The sequence below is a fragment of the Garra rufa genome, chromosome 25, assembly GCF_049309525.1.
Source record: "Garra rufa chromosome 25, GarRuf1.0, whole genome shotgun sequence".
In the NCBI taxonomy this organism is placed as follows: Eukaryota; Metazoa; Chordata; class Actinopteri; order Cypriniformes; family Cyprinidae; genus Garra; species Garra rufa.
Window position 1 is genome coordinate 37,345,630 of NC_133385.1, and position 25,001 is coordinate 37,370,630.

At 40.4% G+C, this 25,001-nt stretch overlaps 1 protein-coding gene across 1 annotated transcript; it reads right to left on the bottom strand.

The window, feature by feature from the left end:
• Positions 1-1,251: 1,251 nt before the first annotated feature.
• On the bottom strand, positions 1,252-24,787 carry LOC141301560 (receptor-type tyrosine-protein phosphatase beta-like). The gene is made up of 32 exons (XM_073831757.1): positions 24,668-24,787; positions 23,160-23,561; positions 20,639-21,534; positions 19,337-19,604; positions 15,691-15,954; positions 14,834-15,100; positions 13,364-13,624; positions 12,965-13,231; positions 11,313-11,576; positions 10,956-11,219; positions 9,703-9,966; positions 8,672-8,935; positions 8,181-8,450; positions 7,818-8,087; positions 7,365-7,631; positions 6,899-7,183; positions 6,157-6,435; positions 5,930-6,073; positions 5,583-5,841; positions 5,230-5,336; positions 5,047-5,152; positions 3,710-3,787; positions 3,591-3,608; positions 3,396-3,477; positions 3,216-3,306; positions 3,054-3,130; positions 2,631-2,765; positions 2,424-2,546; positions 2,182-2,345; positions 1,830-1,965; positions 1,610-1,730; positions 1,252-1,517 (listed from the first exon to the last, which is right to left on the bottom strand). The coding sequence occupies exons 1-32, from the start codon at positions 24,717-24,719 to the stop codon at positions 1,495-1,497; spliced, it is 6,768 nt and encodes a 2,255-aa protein (XP_073687858.1). The 5' UTR covers positions 24,720-24,787; the 3' UTR covers positions 1,252-1,494.
• Positions 24,788-25,001: the final 214 nt, after the last annotated feature.

Genomic DNA, 25,001 nt, shown 5'->3' on the forward strand with positions numbered 1-25,001 from the left:
ACACTGGTACTTTCTACAAAGCCTTTGCCATCTGATGTTACAAACTCCTTATTGGATTGTTTGCAATATCTACTTAACACTCAATGTGTGTGGTTTGAAATTGGTAAAGGAGATTCAAATGTTCTCGGGGATTAGTGAGTAGGGTTTAAGTTTGTCTGTAATTTAAGACTGCTCACTAAATTAAATGAACATGACCCTAATATTTTTCTCTTTATTGGAGAACATAGCTAAAGAAGAGAATTATCCAGATGCTGTCTGAATTATTATGCTTCAAACTGTGATCACAGGTAAAGCACAGGAGACATATGCAGCATGTATGATGAAGGACAGTAGAGATTAATTATCATAAGAAAAAAGCTCATTTTAGGACCTGGAGAAAGGGTGACTGCCAAACACATTCTGATATGGTAAGAGAACTTGTTTCGCATTTTGATCATTGGTGTATTACTTCTGATGTTCATCATTTTGAGAAATTTTTGTGACAATCAAAACTGTTCCTTTGCAAAGGATGAAGGCATACAGAGATACACAGAGAAGGCAGAGGTCAGGTAGTCATTATGGTAACTTGAGTGAAAATAGGATTGCCTCAAAGAAATTTGAACAAACATTCTTCAAAATTAGAGAGACCTGGTATTGTAAAAAAAAAAAAAAAAAAAAATTAATATGCAATTATTGTTTCATCATTGGAAAATAAGCGTCCTGTTTTGGCTGCAAGATAGAAATTCAGTCAAAAAAGTTATATAACCTTATTAGTCATGTAATAATGACTGAGACTGCAATGTCTGATCACGTTAAAGGTTGTGCTTCTTTGAAAGTCAAGAATACAGTCTTTGCACCATTTATTACTGAAGGTCCTGTGACCTTGTGCCCAATTCAGATGATAAAGGTTAAAATCTTGAGAGAATTCTTGAATCTGTTCTGACTTTTTCTGATGCGTCAAGTGAAGGGAGAAATGAGCTGAACTGAACTCCTTTCAGATTGATCTGAACTGAACCAACACTGAACTCAACACTGGCTTGCTTAATTGGCGTCTGAAAGATGCTTAACTTTCAGTAATTTTTCCATGAACTTTACTGACACCATCGGATGAGGACAAAACCTGAACTGAATTAGAATGGACGACGGCACTATCATCTTCTGCAGAGCTGCTTTTGCTTGCATCTTGCATAAAGCTCTATAGAAATAAAGGTGACTTGGTTTGACTTGACTGTATAACGCTTGCACCTACAGGAAAAACAGCTAATATTTTTAATTTTGTAATATTTTTATTAAAAATAATAAAATAAGCTACAACATTCAATTAGTGATGCACATTATATTATGCAAGAATTAACATAAACTCTGAATTAATACTGAATAATATATGTACATGATATAATTCTGTTACATCTAGGCATACACATAGCATATTACCTTAAATTCATTTTCAAATAAATTTTTACATATGTGTTTGACATTAAAGTGTTCAGCCTCTTTTTTTTATCCACCTGCACATCAGCGTTTGGAGTAGACCACATCTATAAGTAGAAATACAAAAAAAATAAAAAATAAATTAGATGTAAGATATACATGACAAGACTGAACAGACAGACATGAGGAGCACACTCACCTCTGTGGTAATCCGGGTGCACATTTTCATAGATGGGATACAAGAGGTTTTCCTGTTCACTGCGCAGTTTTCTGGCACGGAGCACGTCTCGCACACACTGATAGAGGTACGAGTACTGGCACTAATGCAACACACATGACAAACATATTTCATTTCATATACGTGTGTATTCTCTTTGTTTCTTTCAAAGCAGTAGTGTGTTTTACAGACGAGTGCTTACCTCTGTCTGCACCATGTGTGTGCGATGAAGCCTCAGATCAAACACAACACTGTAGATGTCCACCGTCTCTCTAGTGTCCAGCTGCTGAAGGACTCTGTCTAAAGCGATAAAGGTTCCGGTGCGGCCCACTCCAGCACTGCCAGACATCAGAAATGTGCACAGAGATTAATACTCGTACTAGATTTGCTGAAGTTCTCTAGATCTCCTCGGCCAGAATATACGGCTTCGCTTAGTATAAATTAAGTTTGTCAGTTACTTTTCAGACAGACAGAAATTTGCAAGCATTTGGGACAGTGCCTAAGTCAGGGATGGACAACTAACACAAAGCTGTAATAATGACTGGACTGTCCACCTGCAGTGCACTACAGTGGCTCCTGAGAAGGGCGTCCGGTTGATGTAGTCTCTCACAGTCCGCACGAACTGAATGAGCGACTGTGTGATCTCTGGAACGCCGTGATCCGGCCACACGGTGTAGTGAAACTGACGCACGACTCTGGAATAGCTCAGCTGCTCCTCCTGTACAGGCATCCAGCACAACTCATTAGTGCATTCCTATTAGAACTCATCTGCGAGGAACAGACACATTATACCCACATTGCAGATCTTGAACTCTCGGATGGTCCACTCGGGCAGCACAGACTCTGACTGCATCTGGACGACCAGATCCCCATAGTACAGCGGCTCCTGATCAAATGGCCAGTAATGGTCACACTTCACCTAAATAAGAGAGTCAAACACAAATTCGTTGATGCCAAAAGAACCTCATGCGCAGAAAGGTCACGTGTGATCCTATGGACATACCCTTCCTTTCTCAACACATTGTGTCACCATGACTATGTTGTGCACATTTTGTTCCCAGACCATCTTCCAGAAATCGTCTTTAGTGCCAGGTAAAGGACCCTGAGTCGCTATATACTCCCGTCTGAAGTTATTGCCCTTGAAAAGAAACCATTACAGCTTTAGGACAGAAACTTGCACTTGCAGTATATTTTTGCCCACCACTTCTCAGATATTTTACATTTAATACAAATAGCATTTTACTTGTAAGAACTTTATCTAACACTATGTACCATATTTTTGATGAAATCATGTGTCAAATGCTTTTAATTGAAATATGTATTACTTAAATACCCAACATGTTAAACTATAGTCTCATGAAATGCATGCACATTAATTTTGACTTTTGACTTGTCATTAGTGTACTTCCATGGCTAAAAATCTTACAGGAATATAGCTGGCATTAATATAATCCGAGCAGGAGTCATCATCAACGTAGGACAGCTTCACCCGTGTAGAATCATCTGTTCAAAGAACACATCAAAATTTAATTATATTAGAATAGCATTAGATATTTGAACAAAAAACTCTTGATTTGCATGGACGTACAAGGCAGTATATTGTTGTAGCGATTTTTGCCTCTGTTTTCAGGCAGTAACGCTGCATCTTGAGGTTGGTTACGACCAACATCCTTCAGGTCCTGAAAGCAGAACAAAGGATTAATGCATTCATTCTGAAAAATGAATTTTTCTAAATATCATATTATATAATATGGAGGATGTATTTTACCTCATATTCCTCAGAAAGGAGGTAGTTGGAGTCTGCTCGAAGTTTAGCTAAGTGTAACTCAAAATTTGTGATGCTGATGGGACTGTATTTAGAAAAGACATATTGGGAAAAATCAAAATCAAGGAGTTCATTCAAAGAACATACAGTATACTAAAAATATCACAAAATATCTTTCTGTGAGATATAGTACAGTACCTTGAGACACGACGGTTCCTGAAACATAGGAGAAAATAACATTGTAATAAGAATTTACGATGCTATTTAACTGCCCTTATAACCTGTAATAATGATAATATAAATGCAGTCACTCTTACCCTCTAACAATGACGTGACTTCCTGAGGGTTGTCTTTCTCTTCTCAAACTCATTCTGACCACAGGCTCTTGTGCACTCCTGGAAAAGACAAAAACCACTAACTAATGGCTGCCTGATACCTGTCATCTACAGTATCTGATCTAAACCAGGGTTTCTCAGCTCTGCAGTGCGTTTCAAATGGGATATATCACCCTCTAAAGGGCACTTTGGAGTAAAAACAATCATGGCTGCCATATTGCACTGTCCTTCCAAACCAAAGTGCTCAAAACTAGTCACTTCAAAGGGCCCTTTGGAATGAAGGATTTCAAAAGGGTACGACTGATGGACACTTTGGGCCCCCATGATCCTTTGCGCAGATTCTTTGCATGATGACAGCGCCTCCATGTGGTCACTGGATGATAGTTGTTTGGTCCCCTACACCTTTTAACCCTTCGAAGCTCTTACTCTAGAGGGTCAACCCTTTGAAGGGATAAGGGCATAGGGATGAGCCCTTCCGAATAGAACGTTTAGGTCCAACCCTAATCAAAAACACCTGAACAAGCTAATCGAGATCTTCAGGATCACAAGAAAGTTACTCTACTAGAAAGTTTCTACACTAGGAAGGGGACCTGGTGGACCAGAGTTGAGAACCCCTGCTTTAAACCATTATCACAAACCCATCTGCTTTAACTCAAATTGATCATCATAAGCCCATCATTGCAAGCATATAATCACTGATGCATCATGCCAAAAACACCACAAACCTCAACATATCTGTCAGCATTAATCAATCACTATTAATTTTTCCTGGCTAACCTGTCACTAACTAACCCATCATCATGGACTGTCACCATCACAAACTCAGGGTGTAAATATGCCTATATTGATGTAAATAAATATGATGTTTAAACAATAAAATATTGATACTGTATTCCCAGCCTAGGCTGGTTGGTTGGTTTTAGCTGGTCATAGCTGGCCAGCAGGCTGGTTTTAGGCTGCTTTAGAGGGGTTTTGGCCACTTTGACCAGCTAAAACCAGCTACTTCCAGCTTAAACCAGCTAATACCAGCCAACCCAGGATTTAGCTGTATTATTAGCAGGGTTAATACTAAGCGTTCAAAAATATTGTAATTAATCCAGCATCAATAACTGGTTGACACTCCAACAAAGTAGGTGGCAGTTAATGTTGATGAATTTTACTGATAGCACTATTTTTTTTTACATAGGTACTGTGATAACAATGGTATTGTAAATTATCTTGTTCAAGATAATTGTGTAGTAAAAATCTGAACACAAACCCATGTACTAAATAATGACTTTTGAGGACTAGCAAAGTGCAAAATGTAAAGCAGGACTCACATTTTGTGGACTTTCTGTCTGCAGATGAGCAGTACTATTAATCCCACCATGGTGGCGATGAGGAAGAGTCCAGCACTGACCCCTTCGATGACTCCACTCAATGGCTCTGAACACACAAATATGAACCATTAACAAGCGCATCTTACCAATCACCTTTCAATATGGTCAAGCTACGTGTAATACCTGCTTCTGTCACGAAGGGCTTGGACAGGTATGTATCAGTAAACAGTGGAGAGAGAAAATCATCATGATCCTCATCAAAAAGTTTTGTAAACGCACGAATGCTGAGTCTGAGAATCACAAGACAAAAACTTGAAGAGATCACCAACAATCACCTGAGCACAGACTCAAATATTAGTACAACATTAATAATTGTTATTAATGGCATGAGTGCGGATTTGAGCATCCAAGAATCATATGTGCTCAAGGGCTAAATGTGAAATTAAGGACGTCCCCTTAAGTTTTGGATACATCAGTCACTCTGTTAGTAACAAACAGCACAGGCTATTGTCTGAAGCTAGTGTCAGATTCATCACCTGTATGCTGTCTTGGGTTTCAGTGGCCCATCACAGAAGACCGCCTGAGATGCATCAGCTGATGGTTTCTGATCACATCGTCCTCCCAGACTCTCCATGCCTGACCCCAGATGAATCTCAAACTCCTGTATTGTGCTCTGGCTCTCGTCACAGTGGCTTGGGAAGAAATTGGTCTGATAAGCGTTGACAGAGCTGTTGGATCTGTAGTCCAGGTATGAGGGAAGAGGATGATGCTGGTAAGGCTGCTGGTTTTCAATGTCTAAATCCAACCAAAGACAGCGATCATTGCATTACTTTGTATAAACACAAACATAGCAATTAAAAAACAGGAAAAAATATCTTCCCACCATCGGATTCAGTTACGACGACGGTGAAGAATTTCACAGCACCGTTGATATCACTGAACCAGCTGCAGTTGAACTGGAAGAATATAGTTGACTTGGTAACCTGAACTGTATTCTCATCGACGCGAGTCGAGGGCAGGGGTGGACCTGAGAAGACATGAACTATTCAGTAAAGGATACCATCAGAAAGTAATCCGATGATTTCGATCAAACAAAAAGGCCTGACTCACGGTCTATCATCGTGACCACATTTTCCATGACCGCCTCACTGGTCATGCTGTCAGAGATGACTTTGACAGAGACCATGTAGTGCTTATGAGGCTCCAGCTCTTTGATCAGATAGACGGTGTTCTCTTTGACTGTGCGCTGTGAGTACACCATCTTCTTAGAGTCCTTTCTCAAGCACTCAATAGTGTACGAGTCAAAGTCAGCTTCTGGAGGACTCCAGGAACAGGAAATGGCTGTTGAGTTCTGAGGACGGCAGTGCAGACTCTGAACACGCTCAGGCTCTAAAGACCGGAAAAAACACAAACACAGATAATGCCATATGTGATTGTAGTTAAGCGGTTTATTAGTGTGGTTCTCAACTCTGGCCCTCAGGATCCATTTTGCTGCAGAGTTTAGCTCCAACCCTAATCTAACACACTTGAACAAGTTCATCTAGGTTTTCAGGGTCTTTACTAGAAAGCTACAAGCAGGTGAGTTTGGTCAAGGTTGGAACTAAACTCTGCAGAAAAGTGGCTCTCGAGGCCAGAGTTGAGAACCCCTTCAACAGATACTTGTCATCCTTATGCAAGTCTCTGGAGAGACATATCTGCTGATCTTGTCCAAACTGAGATGGTTCTGGTGACCAGTAGTCTCTCTGGTGTGGCCTTACTGGTGAAATGATTAAAAAGCCTGGTTTGGAAAAGCTGTTTTCTGTAAGGATGACTGATAAACTGAATCTTATAGTGTGTTTGGTGCTCCACTGACTTGTCCTGATGCTCCTGTAGACTGGAAAGCTGTAGGTAGGGTTGTAGGTTCCAGCACCGCTGACCGTACGAAGGCTGATGTTGTACTGGCGGCCAGGGTACATGCCTTTAAGAATACGGTTTCCAGATGTGGGGCTGTGGTAGGGGTTGAAGACGGACAGATGGTCCCTGGGGTTCCACTGAAGGTCGAAGTCATTATAATCAGTGTTTTCTGGAGAGCTCCAGGTGATTTCCAGTGATGTGTTAGTGATCTCTCCAAAGGAGAATGAGACCGGTGGCCTAGGGTCTACAATACACCATAGACATTGCATAAAAGAGTCCAACAATTAAAATCAGTACTGCAGTTTAATCCTGATTCTAAAGTTAAAATGAAGGAAAACTGTGACCCAAGGTCTTTTGAGATCTGTTCAACACATCAAGTTCATGTTGTCATATAAATGTTCTCACAATTTACAGGATGAACTTACCTGTCCTGCCGGTAGTAGTGGCCATATTGGAGAGATCTCCACTATGTGTAAGGACGACAGCCTGATAAAGCCGTCCAGCCACCAGACTTTGAAACATGTGACTTCTGCTCTCCGGGCCCAAACTCTGCTCTGCTTGCTGAGTCCCATCAGGGTTGTAGATCAGGAGGGTGTAGCTGCTTACTTCACCCCCAGCCTGTTTCCAGCTCAACCACAGACTCTCAGAGCTCCTTCTACTGTCAGCACGCAAGAACGTCACAGCTGCAGGAACTACGGAAAACACAGAGGTATCGATTGATATTTACTACATTTATTGACTTTACCTTCATGAGTAAAACTGTGATGTGATTGTGTTTGCTGTTAAACTGCTGTAAATGGGCCTGACATTGAACTGTGTCATAACTAAAATCAAAAAAGTACATCTTGGTTACTGGCAAACTGGTGTGTGTTGTTCACCTGTCCGGGCCCAGACGAACGTGTCATTGGTCTGATCTCCGCTGTGGGTCAGAACAACCACCTTGTAAAGCGTCCCAGGTCGAAGGTTTTGGAAAGAACAATCCTGCATGTTCACCATTCCTGTTTTCTGATTCGCAATATGCAAGCTTTCATCTCCAGTATACAGGAAAACATCAAATCCATCAAACTCCCCGTCTGGCAGAGCCCAGTGGAACGACAGGCTTGTGGTTGTGTTGCTTACGACGGACAGGTTATTGACAGTCGCTGGACCTAAAACAAACACATTATCAGTCACTGTAACAGTTCAGCTCATCTGCTGTATTATCACATGTTAAAACTGAGAAAAAGATATCATCTACACACAGGTTCTGCTCTCAGTAATGACAGCTTTGCTGCTGATGCCTCCGCTGATGGTTTGCATCACAACGCTATATTTTTTTCCCGGAGTGAGCTGACTGAAGTAATGCTGGCTGGCTTCTGCAGTTTGTGAGCTATTAGACACCAGAGATCCTCGCTCATCTAGCAACTGCAGCCGATAGTTGTCATACACGCCTCGACCCGCCTGCCATGACACCAGCAGACTGGACGTGCTGCGCTGGTTCTCCACCTGTAGAGAGGTCACGGAGGAGGGAACTGCAAAGTAATAGAGCAACCGATGATTGCTTTAGGTTGATCTGTCTGAATTTAGCAAACATGTTTATTGACAGAATAATCTGCTACATTTAAGCAATAAGCCACCCCAGGCTGTGCAGTACACTGCTTTTACCATGATGTTGTCAGGCATGTAATGCACCATCTTGACCATGTTAGTGCTTCTATAAACATAGATTTTTTAAAAAAGTTTGTTACTTTACCTGTTCGTCCTGTTGCTGTGCTGTTATTGATTAGAGATCCACTGATTGATGTGACAGTTATCATGTACTGTTGTCCTGGCAATAGATTCTGGAAACTGATCTCATTCACATGTTTAGGGATTGATCTCTCCTCAGCCTGACCGCCCATCTGGGACAGTGACACAGCGTAGCGGTCCACGTCGCCTTGTCCAGGTGTCCAATTCACTCTAAGACTGCTGCTCTGACCGTCATTACTGATATGAATGTTCTTCACTTTACTGGGAACTGAAAAACAATGAAAACAACAGATCCTTCAAAACATTGCGAGATAACTACACTAACAAATCTAAATTTTCAACTGGTAAACCACTATCCCCCAGTTTCACAAACAAGGCTTAAGCCTAGTCCTAGACCAGGGGTGCCCAACCCTGTTCCTGGAGATCTACCTTCCTGCAGAGTTTAGTTCCAACCCTGATCAAACACACCTGTCTGTAATTATCAAGTGCTCCTTCAGATCCTAATTAGTTGGTTCAGGTGTGTTTGGTCAGGGTTGGAACTGAACTCTGCAAGAAGGTAGATCTTCAGGAACAGGGTTGAGCCCCTGTCCTAGACTAAAGTAAGTCTGAGCTGTTTCAACTAAAAGAAACCTGCACTGACAGATCTTAAAATATATCAGTGCCTTTGTTTTGTCTTTAGATACACAACAGTAATGTTTTTTTTCTAAGGCATGTTTAAAAAAAAACTACTTAAATGTCATAATTGAACTATGGCCTAATCCTGGTTTAGTCTAAGCCAGGGCTGCCAACCCTGTTCCTTGAGATCTACCTTCCTGCAGAGTTTAGTTCCAGCCCTGATCAAACACACCTGTCTGTAATTATCAAGTGCTCCTTCAGATCCTAATTAGTTGGTTTAGGTGTGTTTGATCAGGGTTGGAGCTGAACTCTGCAGGAAGGTAGATCTCCAGGAACAGGGTTGGGCACCCTTGGTCTAAGCCCTGTCTGTGAAACTGGGCCTATATTTCTCAGATATCCACATGCAACAGTGAAATGTACCTGTTCTGCCTTTGATGAACTGCACACTGAGGTTTGGTCCACTATAGGTGGACACCACAATCTTGTAGAGTCTTCCAGGGGTGAGTGAAGAGAGCAGGTATTTGTTGGTGCTGCTGGTTAGAGTGATAGGTGGAAACACCTTCATGTCATTAAAGAGCAGCTGAACCTCATAATGATCCACATCTCCAGGAGCAGAAACCCACGTCACCAGCAGGTCCTCTGTGCCGCTGTCAGTTAGCGTCAGGTTCCGCACTCCTGCTGGCACTAAGAAAGAACATAATAATAATAGTAAACTACAGCAGAGAAAAAGCCACACAAGATCAAATTTAATACTGTAAACTACTATTAAGGTTAAAGGATTAGTTCACTTCCAGAACAAAAATAAAAAAAAAACATTTCAGGATTTCTCTCCATATAGTGTACTTCTATGGTGTCCATGAGTTTGAACTTCCAAATTGCAGTTTAAATGCAGCTTCAAAGGACTCTAAACGATCCCAGCCGAGGAAGAAGGGTCTTATCTAGCGAAACAATCATTATTTCTTAAAAACATTTACAATTAATATACTTTTTAACCTCAAATGCTGGTCTTGTCTAGCTCTGCAATACGCATGCATACTCTGTGCACTCCAGTTCAAGAACAGTTAGGGTATGTCGAAAAACTCCCATCTCATTTTCTCCTCCAACTTCAAAATCGTCCCACATTGCTGCAGAAGTACCGACCCAGTGTTTACAAAGTGAACGTCCAAAGAAGATCAAACGCCCTTTACAAAAAAGGTAAAACATCGATGTAGGATGATTTTGAAGTTGGAGGAGAAAATTAGATGAGAGTTTTTCGACATACCCTAACTGTCATGAACCGGAGTGCACAGAGTACACATGCGTATTGCAGAGCTAGACAAGACAAGCATTTGTGGTTAAAAAGTGTATAAATTGTACATTGTTTTAGAAAATAACTGATCGTTTTGCTAGATGAGACCCTTCTTCCTCGGCTGGGATTGTTTAGAGTCCTTTGAAGCTGCATTTAAACTGCATTTTGGAAGTTCAAACTCAAATTCCTGAAATGTTTTCCTTAAAAAGCTATTTCTTTACGACTGAAGAAATAAAGACATAAACATCTTGGATGACAACGGGGTGAGTAAATTATCTGTAAATTTTAGCAACCTAAATCAGCAAGCTATAAAAGTAGTATCATAGTAGCTACACAGAACAATAAAATGAACAACAGAGCTATCGAAGTAAAGCAGCACACTCACATGTCCTTCCGTGAGTTGAGACACTAGACTCATATTTCCCGCTCCATGTACTGACAATGACAGTGTAGAGTCGGCCTGGTACCAGCCCACTGAACACACATTCATTCTGGGTCTTGGGCACCGTCTTGTTCTGGTGGAACATGTTGTTGTGCTTGATGGACACATGATAGTAGTCGAAGTCTCCAGCCGCGTGCCTCCAGTACACCTTCAGATGGTTGTCCCGAGCCATGTGCGTGGCTGTAGGGTTCAACACCGTGGAAGGTTCTAGAGCAGAGAATCACAGGACCATGTGAACACCAGCTGAATCTAAACATCTCCATCACAGAAACAGATAGAGGCTATCAAATCTGTGCTTACGTGTGCGCTCCTGAACCACGGTGTGGTTTTCATACTCTCCGCTGCGGGTGCTGATGGAGATGTTGTAGAGACGTCCAGACACCAGAGACTTAAAAACACACTCTGTACTGAACTTAGACACAGTGAGGGTATGAACGGTCCTCTCCTGGTCTCTCAGAGTGACCGAGTAACTGTCCACGTCTCCTTCAGCTGCTCTCCAGGACACGCTCAGGAAGTCCATGCGCCCATTGTTGCTCACCGTCACGTCTCTCACCGCGGCTGGAACTGATCAACACAAGACACCATCACCTCTGTAAACCTCAAACAAATCATGGAGTAAATTAAGTAGATGAGACTAGACGTGTGGACCACACCACATTTTCCCAATTCCTGTTGAGATGCTGTGGCAAAACCTAAAGACGGATACTCTATCAAGACAACTACACTGCTACACTGAAAAAGATCTGTGGGAAGAGGAGGCCCAAAACTGGTCAAAAGTATTCTAAGCAGCTACAGAAAATGTTCAAATTTTTTAACATTATCAATATTACAATAATGTTGAGGATATCAGCGTTTAAATTTATGATGAGCGACGCGGAGGACAAGCTGCTTGTTACTATGTTAACAATAATAAAATGTTGAGTTAAAGCATGATTGTTCGCTCAAAAAAGAACAACATCCTCCCTCCATAACAACATTCCCCGCAGGAAGTCGCATAAATGACCTTGACATATTCAAGGCTTCCTGAAAATTCCAGGAGCATTCCTGCAACTCCAGATAAGACTGTGTGTGAAGTTCAGCGTACCTGTGTCATCCTTCAAGAACACTTCAAGAACAAAATGAAGAAACCATTCTGATCAAACCACTGCATGTTTTTAAACAGCATGTTAATCTTAGAACAACAGCGTTGAGCATTTTTTAATGGGAAAATAAAATAAAAATACTCTACAAAGTTCTGAGAATACTTAAGTTCAAACAGGTGATAAAAGTTATTGACAATTAATTAATGTAAGAAAGAAAAAAAACCATCATTAAGATGATTTGACTTCAAACCGTTGCTTAAATACGAGTCCATAATCCGTAATAACACCACTAGTGAAAAAGTGTTCAGGTCTGAATCAGGAGAGAAATCTGCACAAATCAAGCACCATTTACAAGCCAAAACAGCTCTAAACAAATATGTGGCTGGATCTTGATGTGAGAGACAATAGGAGATGGACTTTTTCACTGGAGGAAGCGCTATTATGGATTATTGTTAAAGACATCTTGATGGATTTGTTTCAGCTTTTGTCTTCTCAAGATGTTAACTGATGGAATGGAGTGGTGTGGATTACTTGTGGATTATTGTGATGTTTTTTCAGCTGTTTGGACTTATTCTGACGGCACCCATTCACTCCAGAGGATCCATTGATGAGACAGTGACGGAATGACACATTTATACAAATCTGATGAAGGAACAAACTCATCCTAATCTTGAAAGGCCTGAGGGTAAACACCTGTTTAGCTAATTGCCATTTTGGATGAACTATTCCTTTCAGTGTGCATACATGCCAGCTTCACTGCATAGCCGGAGCGGGCGCGAGTGGGACCCGGGTGTAGGGGTTACACATGCTTGCATTTCTGTGTGTATTAAAATAACATGCACCTTATGTTCTGTTATTGGTGTATATTACCTGTGCGTCCATCAGCCACCATCTGGCGTGAGAGATCGCCCCTGTGCACTGTGGTCACCACTGTCCTGTACAGAGCGCCGGATCTCAGGCCCTGGAAGTGGTAGGAGGTGACGTTGGGCGGCACGCTTTCGTTCTTCATGACCACGCTGTCGTGGATGAGGAGCACGCGGTACAGATCCACCTCGCCGGCCACCCCGTCCCAGCGTACCTGCAGAGCGTCTGTGCTGCCCTGATTGCTGACCCACAGCTGTGTGACCTGTGCGGGAACTGACCACACACAGGAACTACATGAACACACATTATAGGACATTGTTTTTTAAAATGAATATTAAAACACTCCAGTCATTCCAGCAGTTCCACCATCACAGCAGCACTTCACTGGACATCTGAAGGACTCACTGGTTCTTCCTGTGACGTGGGCCGAACTACTCAGATCTCCACTGTTGGTGCTCACGGTGATCGCATAGGTGCGTCCAGGCATCAGGTTAGTAAAACTGCATTCCTGCACATCACGGGCTAACATCCGTGTGTCCACAGTCGTGTCTCCATCCTTCAGCAGGACGGTGTAGTTGTCCCACTCGCCGACAGGACGGTTCCACACGGCGCTCAGCGAGGTCTCGGTACTGTGACGGACATTCAGCCTCTGAACGGACCGGGGAGCTGGTGGACAGGTGCAGAAAAGCTGACAATGGTATCTATCAATTTACTCTGCCTCTTATGTTCTCTGTCCCTGTTTAATCCAGAGGACTTGACTTCTGCTCAAAAAGAGCTACTGTCCTGCAGAGTTCAGCTCCAGCTCAGCTAAATCAGCTCTTTAGGATCACTTAATCACCAGCAGCTGGACTTTAACTTTGCAGGACAGTGAGTCTCATTTTAAGTTGACATTAATACAAAGTGAACTGTTTAAAAATGTGCTCAAGTGTGTTAAGGATCATAGTCACGAAAGTGTATTCTCTTTACAGAAAGTACCCTTCATTATTAGTATTATATTATCTGCAAGTACAGTTTTTTAGAAAGATTTGCGGTACACTAAAGGCCTTTCCACACTGAGTGCGAAAAAGCGAAACGAATATCGCACATATTTCCTATATATGTTTCCACATAGGCTGCGAACATTCGCGCACCAAAAAAGCATATTTTTTTAACAACTAGTCCGACGAATCTTTTCAGTTTTGCAAAGTGAAAACACGGCCGTCCAATAAGATTTGAGCATTACATCTTGTGCCCAGAGCAGCTGCTGTTGCACAAAAGGACAAGAGTGGTGGAGCTGTTTCGAAAACCAGTGTAAACAAACACATAGGAAGAGTATTACAAAAGAGAAGAGGATGCGCTCTTGTTATCATCACATCTGAGAACAGATGGTTATTCTCACATGTTCTTAATATAATTTCTATTAAAGGTTGTATCAGCGATTTCAAGCCTGAAACATAAAGTGTCAAATTCAGCTGACCTTTCTTCACGATCCGCTCGCTGCCTGCCCCATAAATTCAGGGGGTTGGTGTTGTGGACTTTCGCTCTGCCTCCCTCACATCCCTGCATCAGTATGAAAGTCCACAACACCAACCCCCTGACGGTGATTGGTTGGAACACTGTTTGTTTTGCTGTGGAATCGTTGGTAGCACTGATTGTTTTTTTGGCATTACCAGAAGGCGAACATTCGGTTCGCGCTCGGTGTGAAAGCACCATTCGTCAGCGATTCGCCTCACGTTTTCGCATCGCGCTCAATGTGGAAAGGCCTTAACAGTGCACATACAATACAATTAAGCTCAGTTATTTTTCACAAGAGCAGGGGCTTTGTGTTTTATAAAGGCCATTCCGTGGTGGTTTCTAAAATTTCAACGGCAGTAGTTGAGCTGAACAGTAACACACCTAGTCTCCCGTGGCAGTCGGCGGTGGAGCTCAGATATCCGCTCTCCACGCTGACAGCAGCTCTGTACAGACGGCCTGGAATCAGAGTCCAGTTAGTGAAGCTGAACTCCACGAGATTCCTGCCAACCGTTCGATTCATCAGCACAGACGAGCCATTGAACAGCAGCACGCGGTAGAAATCCCAGTCGCCAGCAGGAGGAGACCAGGACAGCCGCAGGCTCTTCTCATTAAGGGCCTCCAGCTTGAGATGAGCTGCCCATCCTGGAGCTGATGAGCAGCAGACACAACAACAACTCAATAAGACACATCTCAGGTTATTTATATTGATGAACCATCAGTTGACAAGGCAACTTCAGGTAATAATATAGTAGTCAACATTTGAAGTGGATCCAAAAAAAGTTAATCAAATTTGTTCTAAGACAAGAACAGGTATTATTTGGTTTTAAGACAACTTTGATGAAAAGTTTTGATCCACTTCAAATGATGACTACTGTATATACTTTGACAGTACTAATATCCATCTTTAAGGAACTACCCTGATAGCACACGTACATCTTGGAGACATCTATTTGATGTCTGCATTTACATCTGCAAGACGCAGTTTGCTCATCTGCAATACGTCTATTGGACGTTTCCTATCAGATGTCAAATAGACGTCTATTAGATGTCTTTAAGATGTTTATGAATTAGAATGTACGTGAAGCTGACATCTTACAGACGTCTGCCAGACGTTTGTACCCAGCAGATGCTTTCCAGATCAAGAGATCTTTAACAGATCTTTATCTTTTAACATCTGGGTAGTATGTACCATTTTGGGGTAAATAAGGTACAAAGATGTAAGATTTGACAATTCATGCCTGTTCTTCCAGTAATCATGGTCTCAGCTGTTAGTTCTCCACTCTTCGTCTTGACCAACACTTGATAAGCTTTTCCAGGTATCAAGCCACTAAAAACCCACTGAGTTGTGTTTGGAGGAAGGGTAAGGTCCTGTTCTGAAGAGATGGAGGGTGAAAGAAAGAGCTGGTAGGACTCCACGTATCCAACAGCAGGAATCCAGACGGCTTTAAGAGAGTGCTGACTGCCGTTGCTCTGGAGAGTCAATGATGAGACGGGAGCAGGAGCTGCAGGAATACACTTCATGTCATTGGAAGTCATTACATCAGATTCATTTTGTGTTGAGATGTTTATTACATTTGGTGACTTAAAGAAACAAAAACAGCTTTGGAATGACATGTGGGTGACAATACCACTGGTGATATATTCACCATCATAATCTCAACATTAGTGTTTCTTAAAGACACACAGCTGAAGAAAGAGTATGTGACAATACACAAGCACATGTGCATCATAGCTAACAGGCAGTTAAAGACAGGATATGTAGGCGGGGAGTCTGGTAAGGCAGGAAGGGAGGAGGCAAGCTGAAAATATCCTGGAAATAATGATAAAAAAGCTGTTGGCCTTTGGTTAGGAGTAAAACCTGCCGTTGGTTAGAGGTGTTTCTGTGTCCTGTGGAACATGATGACTTTACCAGCGTAAAACATGAACTCAGACATGATTAAACTCTATAAAATGGGACTGATCGCCATTCCCAGACATATTTTTCTGTCACACAATACTGATTTTGATCTGATTGTTTAACCCAGACTCCTTGTTAACATGACAATGCACATAACCCTGAACCGCTCACCAACACAACAATAAAGCAACGATTATCTTTATTTCATGCTGAGGTGTGTGTTGGGAACGGCAGTTGTTGTACGGTCCAGCTATATGTTATAGTGTGTAAAATAAGCAAATAAAAGGCTAAGGAAAAGGATTCAGGAAAGGGAGGCTCAGAACACAGTGCCACCCTGGTTCACCAAGGTCCTGCCCCTCATATGAGCCTGTAGCCTGAGACTGTGTCATTTACATTTAGAAAAACATACAGTAAATGCTTCATAGTGCTGATTTGCAATAAATGCAACAAGTGCAATAAGTAGAACATTAATAAAGAGGAGGGACACACATTATGTAAACCTCAATAAAGTGGTCTTGTTTTTGTCATAAGCATTGAAGTCCATGGTACCATCATGCCAAGATTTCCAAGATCTCAAAAAATCTGCCAGAATGTCTCAGAAGGAAGCCATGATTTCAGGTGATTGATAATAGGGCTTGTCCCACCAAATTCACTCCAAGAGCCTCGGGGTGTTATCGAGTAACTTGAAAGGAGCTTTGACAACAGTCGACTGTTAAAACTCTACACAGGAGAACAGCAAGGAAGAAGCTTCTGGTTTTAAAAAAAGAACATCAAGACAAAACTGAAGTTTGTCTACATGTGGGAAAGGACTTCTGGAACATTGTGTCCTGGACAAATGAGTCAAAGGTCGAGTTGTTTGGCCACAGCTCCAAAAGCCAAACACTAAAGTCAACTAAGAATTCCTATCATACAAACGAAGCATGAGGAGAAAGTGAAGGCATCTGTAACAACGTTAAAGATGAACCAGCGGATCCATAGAGCAATGATTTAGAAGAAAGAACTGAAGGTCAAGTCAAAGTCCAGTTGAAAGTTAAAGTGGACTGTAGTAAAACCCCTCTAATAAACACAGTTAAAAAATTCTGCTTGGAGGAGTGACAGAAAATGATCCTTGTCAATGTAAGGCACAAACAACTAAGCAACGCCTACATGACCAATTCTGAAATTGTATTGAAAAACCCACAAGTGTTGAGAATGGACCTGTTATGAATTTACTTACACTATACATCATTACTTACACTTACACCATTTATTCAATAAGAACTGTGAGGAATTTGGTTTCTATTCTTTTGGTTTCTATATGTTTTGAAATATTGATTGTAAGATGTATTGAAATTGAGACAATAGCTGCTTCCATTACAGATTTGCCAAAAATTTGTTGCTATTTTATAAATGTCGATAAGTAACATTTTATAAATGTTACTTATATTTTATTTCTAATGTTTTCAAGGCTCAGAGCACTTTATTTTGTTAAAGTTATTTTAACATGAAAAGATGCTGTAATGTTTATACATTTCTTTTATTATAAAAAAAAAAAAAATACATTGAGGACAAGATTTTTGTTAGTATAACTATACTATGTTAGTTACAGGAACTAATTTTATACCTTTTTCGAAGGCACAAAGCACTTTATTTTGTTGTTAAAGTTATTTTGTTGTAAGAAGATCCTGTAATGATTAAAAATTTATTTTATTATAAAATAAATTAAATAAAAGAAAATATTTCTGTATAGGCCTATGCTTTCATTAAAGTTCTTAAAAAAATAAAATCGGAATCGGCAGGTCACACTTACTGAAAAATCGGAATCGGGCAAGAAAATTGCAATCGGTGCATCTCTACTGTAAATACAAAATAACCGTTTCCATTGCTGTTTTGCAAAATATTCCTTTTTCGAATTGCCTAAAAAAACCAGCTCATATGAGCGTAAAAACTTTTTTGCGTTATCTGGGAGTTTTTGCGCAATTTACGTGTTTCCATTAGGCGTATTTTCAATTCGTAATTTCAATTCGCACAGTTTAAAGGGTAATGGAAACACAGCTAACTCTTAAAGAGGACAACATTTTCCAAGGACCTTATAATTTTAACAGTGATTAGGCTTATTACACTTAGATGCCGTTGGAATTTCAGATTTGCCTGAATTTATTTATTTTTCTGGATTACTTTTTTTTGTTTGTTTGAATTTTTTTGGACTCTGTTTCAATTAATAAATTAAATTTCATAATAATGTCTAATTATTTGAAAACATATCCACAACTATTTATTAAATCTATAACAAATATATATATATATATATATATATATATATATATATATATATATATATATATTATTGTTCTCAAATTTAGTGTTTTCCAATTTGATTTTTCTGGATTTCATCTCAATAGTTTAATTCAAATGTAACAATCTAAAAGCATGTCTAATGAACTGAATTTTCTTTTAACAACTTAATATTGTTTTTGTTTAGTTTTTTTTTTTTTTTTTTTTACAATAAATGGTCATATTAAATGTTGTATCATGCAAATGCACAATCTGAGAACATCTGACTTACCCACAAATTTAAGCATCATAAAATCTGTTAAATGTCTTTGTAAGTCTCACTGGAGAGAAAAAGTGAATTCATATTATTTTGTATTTGTGGCCCAAAGATGCCCTTGAGCGAGGAAGCGAGAGTCAGAGAGGGTCATCGACGGATCTTACGAACACACTGTTTAGCACGGCAGCCAAGACTTCAGTGAAAAACACTTCTATATGGAATGTCTACAGCCCTTCACAGACACATCCTCTGGAATCGGTGTGAATGCAGGTGCTCTATCAAATCTGTCAGAACAATGTGTTCTAGCATATCAGAAGAACAGTAAAAAACAACCATTAATCACGGCATGCTATTGTGAAAATCAAGTAAGTAGAGGACCTTCCTCTGGTTCATGACACTCGTGTTCACAGGTTCAGAGTCAGAAACTAAAGCTATGAAGGAACGTAAGAGCACTTACCGGTTTGAACGCTAACGTTTAAGTGTGCGCCATCCATCTCAGAAATGATTCCAAACACATAGGTAGCACCGGGAGTCAAACCCTTCATCAGGCACCAATAATGGTCAGGACGCGTCACGTCTTCAGAACACCTTGAGAAGTGAGAGGCATCGGTCATGATGAAGCTGCAGGGTTTTCCAGGTGTAGTGAAATTGAACACACAATAATCCATATGAGAACTCGCTGCAGTTATGTTCACCAGACACCTGACAGCCTCCGTCGTTACCATCTACAAACAAGACAAGACAAGTACAATCAAGGTTACAGAGGAGCTGATATTGACCACTACTATCAACCAGTATTTGCAACTAGATAAAAACGTTTGTCAAGACAAACTTTAAGTTGGCTTAAGAAAGCCAGACCACAAAGTTTATGAAAGTTTGAAAGATTTAAAAAGTTTAATATGTTTAAAAAGTTCAAAAGTTTTAAGTTTGACTGTTTTCAGTCAGAAATAGTTTGAAGTTTAGAGCAGTTTTAAAAGCTTGAAGTTGATAGATAGATAGATAGATAGATAGATAGATAGATAGATAGATAGATAGATAGATAGATAGATAGATAGATAGATAGCATGGTTAGCATGTTAGCATAGGTAACATGTTTCTAGCATGTTGCTAGCATGTTACTAGTATGATTCTAACATGATTAGCAAGGTGCTAGCATCTGTCTAACATGATTAGCATGTTGCTAGCATGATTTTAACATGATTACCAAGTTGTTAGCATGTTTTTAGTGTGACTAGCAAGTTACTAGTATGATTCTAGCATGATTAGCATATTTTTAGCATGATGAGTTTTGACAGTTGGAGTTTGAATAGTGTTGGCTCATTTGAACATTCCGTCAATATAAGTCTATGGGATTTTTCCCAGTTTTAATCGTCATTTTTAGGAAAACCGTAAGTCCGATCAGTTAGAAAAGATCCAGCAACTGCAGTCAGATCAGTCTGAAGATCTGGCCTGAGTTTGGAGTTTGTAGAGTTAAAGCTCTAGGAGCAGCAGCAGTCAGAAATGTTAGTCTCAGAAAAAGAATAACTTTTAAGTTAACTTATATATTTAAATAGCATTTTAGTAAGTTGGCTTTCTGTTTCTGAATTCAGACTGGTGTAGTTGAGATAGCAATGCCAAAGTCATGGGTTTGATTCCCAGGGAATGCATGAACTGATAAAGTGTAAAAAAAATGTGCAATCTAAGTCAGGTTCTGGGTTCTTGACAGCATTAAACAAGACTAGCATCTCTCAGTGAGAGTATGGATATCGTGCTGACTGACCTTGGTTGTGGAGGCCACAGTCGGAGCGGCAGTCGATGGAGGAGGTGAGGTTGCTGTGCTCAGAGCTGCAGTGCTGCTGATGGAGGTTGAGGTTGTTTCTAGAGTTGAGGCTGGAGTCACAGCAGTGGTGTAAGTAGCCGTTGTGAACGCGTCTGCTGTAGATGTGTACGGGGCTGTAGGGGCAGTCGTTGCACTCGCTGTAGTTGCAGCAGAACCGGTGGCTGTGTGTGGAGTAGCTCTAGTATCTGTATCAGGAAGAACTTCAGTGATTGCCCGGCTTGTTCTTGTTCTAAATGGCAACGTCGTCTGAACATCTCTGACGCTTTTCACCGTGGCTGAGCTTTTGCTGGTGGCGTTTGTCCATGCCCCATCCGTGTTTGACACTGGAACACTACTGGTTGAACTCTCAGTCAGTGTAGGATCTACATCAGTGCTGTTAGCTTCAGACGGCTCCGTACCAAAGTCTAAAGCGGTCTGAGTTTCAGTACCTGCGCTGGTCGACACTGAAAGCTCTGCATCTGTGGTGGACATGGTTAACTCTGTCTCAGGAGTCAGAGGGTTATGGGTCTGCTCCGTAACATCTGAGCTCATCTCTGTCACATCAGCTCTATTCTGAGTGAAGTTCTGAGGTACTTGAGGAGTTCTGGTTACCATCAGATCTGTCACGTCGCTCGTCTCGTAGGGTGACTCTGTCTCCAGTGTTTGAGTGTGGTTCTCCTTAAAGTCAGTTTCGGCAGTGAATGTTATCAGATCTCCTTGACCAGTGGTAGCAGTTCGTTTGGTTCTGCTTCTGACGATGTTACTGTGGTGGGTCACCGCTCTGCTTTGAGTGATGACAGGGCTGGTCAGAGTAGTCATTTCTCCTGTGGTTTTCATTGATGAAACTGTGGATGAGCCTGTTGAAGAAAAGGCTGGTGTTAGCTTTCTGCAGCTGCTGTATATTTCAGCTGAAAACTGTCATGATTTGTAAGTAGAGGTGGGTCATTGACGTATATAGATTTTAAAATACAAAAAATAATAATATCTACTGTAATTGTTCAAAAATAAAAAATGAATTTAAAAATTACCAAAAAAATGTCATGCGGTGCGACCATGATTTATATTCAAATGAATTCATTTTCTTAACAGACAGGAGAGTAGATTAAAAACGGTTGGCTTGAACTTGAAAATGGTGTGTGCTGATGTCTTTTCACAGTTGAAACAAGATACCTTCTGATGTTCACTGATCTTTATTTCATGCCATAACTAATAAAGATGAAGAGATGATCGGTTTATGTGCCGCTTGAACTGAGGCGCTACAGCCGTCTGTCAGGACACATTAAAGAGCCACATGCACCACATGATAAAATTCAGTCCAAATTTACAAGCACAGAATTGGCCTCCTGAACAAATCAAGCTAGCTTCCCACAAAAGTTCACTATGAAATTAATAATAAAAATAAATACTTGTATATACTTGTTACTTGTACATTGAAATTTCGACTTAAAAATCCCAAAATGGTAGTTTCTTGATGGTCGCACCACATGGTATTTCATAAAATGGACATCAAAGTTTGTTTGTATATTATGATGGAAATATAAATATAAATATAAATCCTTTAAAAAAATTTTATACAGGATTACAAAACACTTTCGTGCCAAAAATGAATCTGAATATATTTAGGGTAATTTCCAAGATGTTTCCAAAACATTCATGGTTGGACGGTCGCACCACATAATATTTTGACACTATAAATAACAAATAACTAATGTTTTTGAAAAGTTAAAGTGAATGGGAGAGGTACTTCATATATATGCCTTTTTGTATGTACGTTCTTAAGGGAACCTCATCGATTATGCAATCAAACATCACTCTTTGAAGCCCATAATGGACCCTTCGCTCAATCGGTTCAGCTTGATCGCTTATTGATGATACACTATTGCCAAAAGTATTGGGACACCCCGTTCTAATGAACTACTGTAGTACAAATCCTGATGTTTAAGCATATAATGATATTCCAGGGGATTGTGCTCTTCTAATTTGATTGCAACAGCTTTGACATGACAATGATGATGCCTCTTTGTGTAAGGCAAGGTTCAGAAAGAAATGATTGATTCAGTGTGGAAGAACTTGACTTGAGAAAGCAAAGTCCTAATCTCAGCTGAACTCCTCTTGAGTGACTTTAAATGCAGACCTTGAGCTAAAAACTCATCACCAAACACTAACTATGGGTCATACAGTCATTTTAGACACTTCCGAAAAGATTGCAACGGAGATGGAAATATATTTAGAAATACATGAATTGTTTCCATCTTTGTTGCCACAGTTTTGGAAGTTCCTTTTTCTGTTCTAAACAAGGGGTGTCACAATAATTTTGCCCATGAAGTGTATGTACAAGTCATTGGTGTTTGGTGATGAGTTTCTGGCTCAAGGTCTGCATTTCAAGTCACTCCAGAGATGTTCAGCTGGTATTAGGACGTTCTGCAGAGCAGTCAGGCAGACACAAGTGAACACGTATGTGATGGTGAGACAGTGGGCTGACCTGTGGCAGGGCAGAGGGACATGAACACCCGTCTCCCGTCAGAGTCCAGCGTCATCATAGACCAGTTTGAGTATCTCGGGTCCGAGCGGACAACAACTCGCTCGCCCTGTTTTCTCAGAAACATGGGTCTCTCTGCCAGTCCAAAGATCCCTCGGTTGTCGTAGCACTTCCACGCCGGCGCAGTATCGCAGTCGCTAAACTTGACCAGGCGCGCGTGGCGCGGGACGGCGGTGCTCTGGTCCACCCACAGACACCTGGACATGAGCGTGTGATTGAGTCTCATGGTGCTGGTCCACATCCACTGCTGAGACGGGTTCGTCTCATCACACTGCCTCAGGACCACCACACTCTTGCGGGTGCTCAGACATAACCCTTTATTAGTGTGCGCGATCAGAAAACCACCTAGCGAAAACAAATTGTTGTTTGCACGTGTTAGTTTGATCATCAGAGTAATCTGATAATTACATACAGATCAGAGATTACAATCACTGGTAAGGATTGTCATGTTTTTTTTTTTTTTTTTAAGACTTGTGCAGATCTTCCATTAAAAGCTTGACTTTTGGCCACTTTTTGGTAAAGAAAGTCAATTTCACAACTCATTTTAACAGCTAATATAGGGCCTGATGTAGGGGGTTTCAGGATTTTACAGCATATTTACACGTTAGAAGTTAAAGTTGGAGGTTAGAAAGTCTTCAGAAAGTCTTTAAAAAAGTTAGAAAGTCTTCAGTTAGGCACATGGTCTCGTCTTGATTTAAAATAAGTTTGGACAGTATTTGACTGAGGTACAACTATTTGAAAATCTGAGAGTACAAAAAAATATAAATATTGAAAAAAAAAACACCTTTAAAGTTGTCCAAATGAAGTTCTAAGTAATGCATATTACTAATCAAAAATTAAATTTTGATATATTTATGGTAGGAAATTTACAAAATCATGGAACATGATCTTAATATCCTAATGAGTTTTGGCATAAAAGAAACATTTATAATTTTGACCCACACAATGTAGTTTTAGCTACTGCTACAAATATACCCGTGCTACTTAAGTTTCTGTTGCAAATTATGATTAATGTTAGCTATTTGTATTAATCAGTGAAACCTGTTTTAAAATCACTGTTAAAAGGACTGATAGATAAAGCTTCTTTGTGTTGAAACTTGAACCATTTATCATACTTTATAACATACACCATCATTAACAACCATTAAATAAATGTTAAAAGGATCAACAATGAACATTCAATAATGAACACGAAAATATTCAAAATAAATCAAATGAATGCTACTGCCAGCATTTGTAATATACATAACAACAATGAATGTATGTATATACTGATAAAGATATTAAAAGAAGGTATTCTAAATGGTTATGACACACATTTGATCCGTCCAGCTAACCTGCTACAGTTCAAACAATGGTTCATATAACTCAGGTTTTTGCTCGGATCGTCCATAACCAACAATTCAACAAAGACAGAAAAGCCAGTAAATAATGCTAATATTAATACTCACTTAATGCAGAAAAGCGCTCCAGTGTTAATAAGATGAGAAACAGCGTTTCCATGTTGCTGCTTTGTGAGATTCTGTGAGCTCGAATGAGAGTTTAGGAGCTCAGGAGGAAATTCTCTTTCAGGGGAAGGAAAAGTCACTGACCGCCGTTTCCTTCTATTCAATAGTGACAGTACAGCAATCCTTACACGCAAACACCTCAGACGCTAGCCTCGGCTAAATCATTACACACAGGCCTATACAATGTATTTTTTAATTATTGGTATTACTTGGCATTATGTAGTTGAGTCTGTGTGTTGGGAACTATTTGGAATAGAAGTTATGAATTAAAAACTCT

What these genes read in the sequence shown, in the direction of transcription:
- LOC141301560 (XM_073831757.1), bottom strand. Translation starts at nt 24,719, where the DNA reads ATGGAAACGCTGTTTCTCATCTTATTAACACTGGAGCGCTTTTCTGCA. An exon ending in GTCCCTCTGCCCTGCCACAG is followed by an intron (nt 21,535 to 23,159) that starts GTCAGCCCACTG and finishes TTTCTTCAACAG; the next exon opens with GCTCATCCACAGTTTCATCA. An exon ending in GCCACTGTAGTGCACTGCAG is followed by an intron (nt 1,966 to 2,181) that starts GTGGACAGTCCA and finishes GATGTCTGGCAG; the next exon opens with TGCTGGAGTGGGCCGCACCG.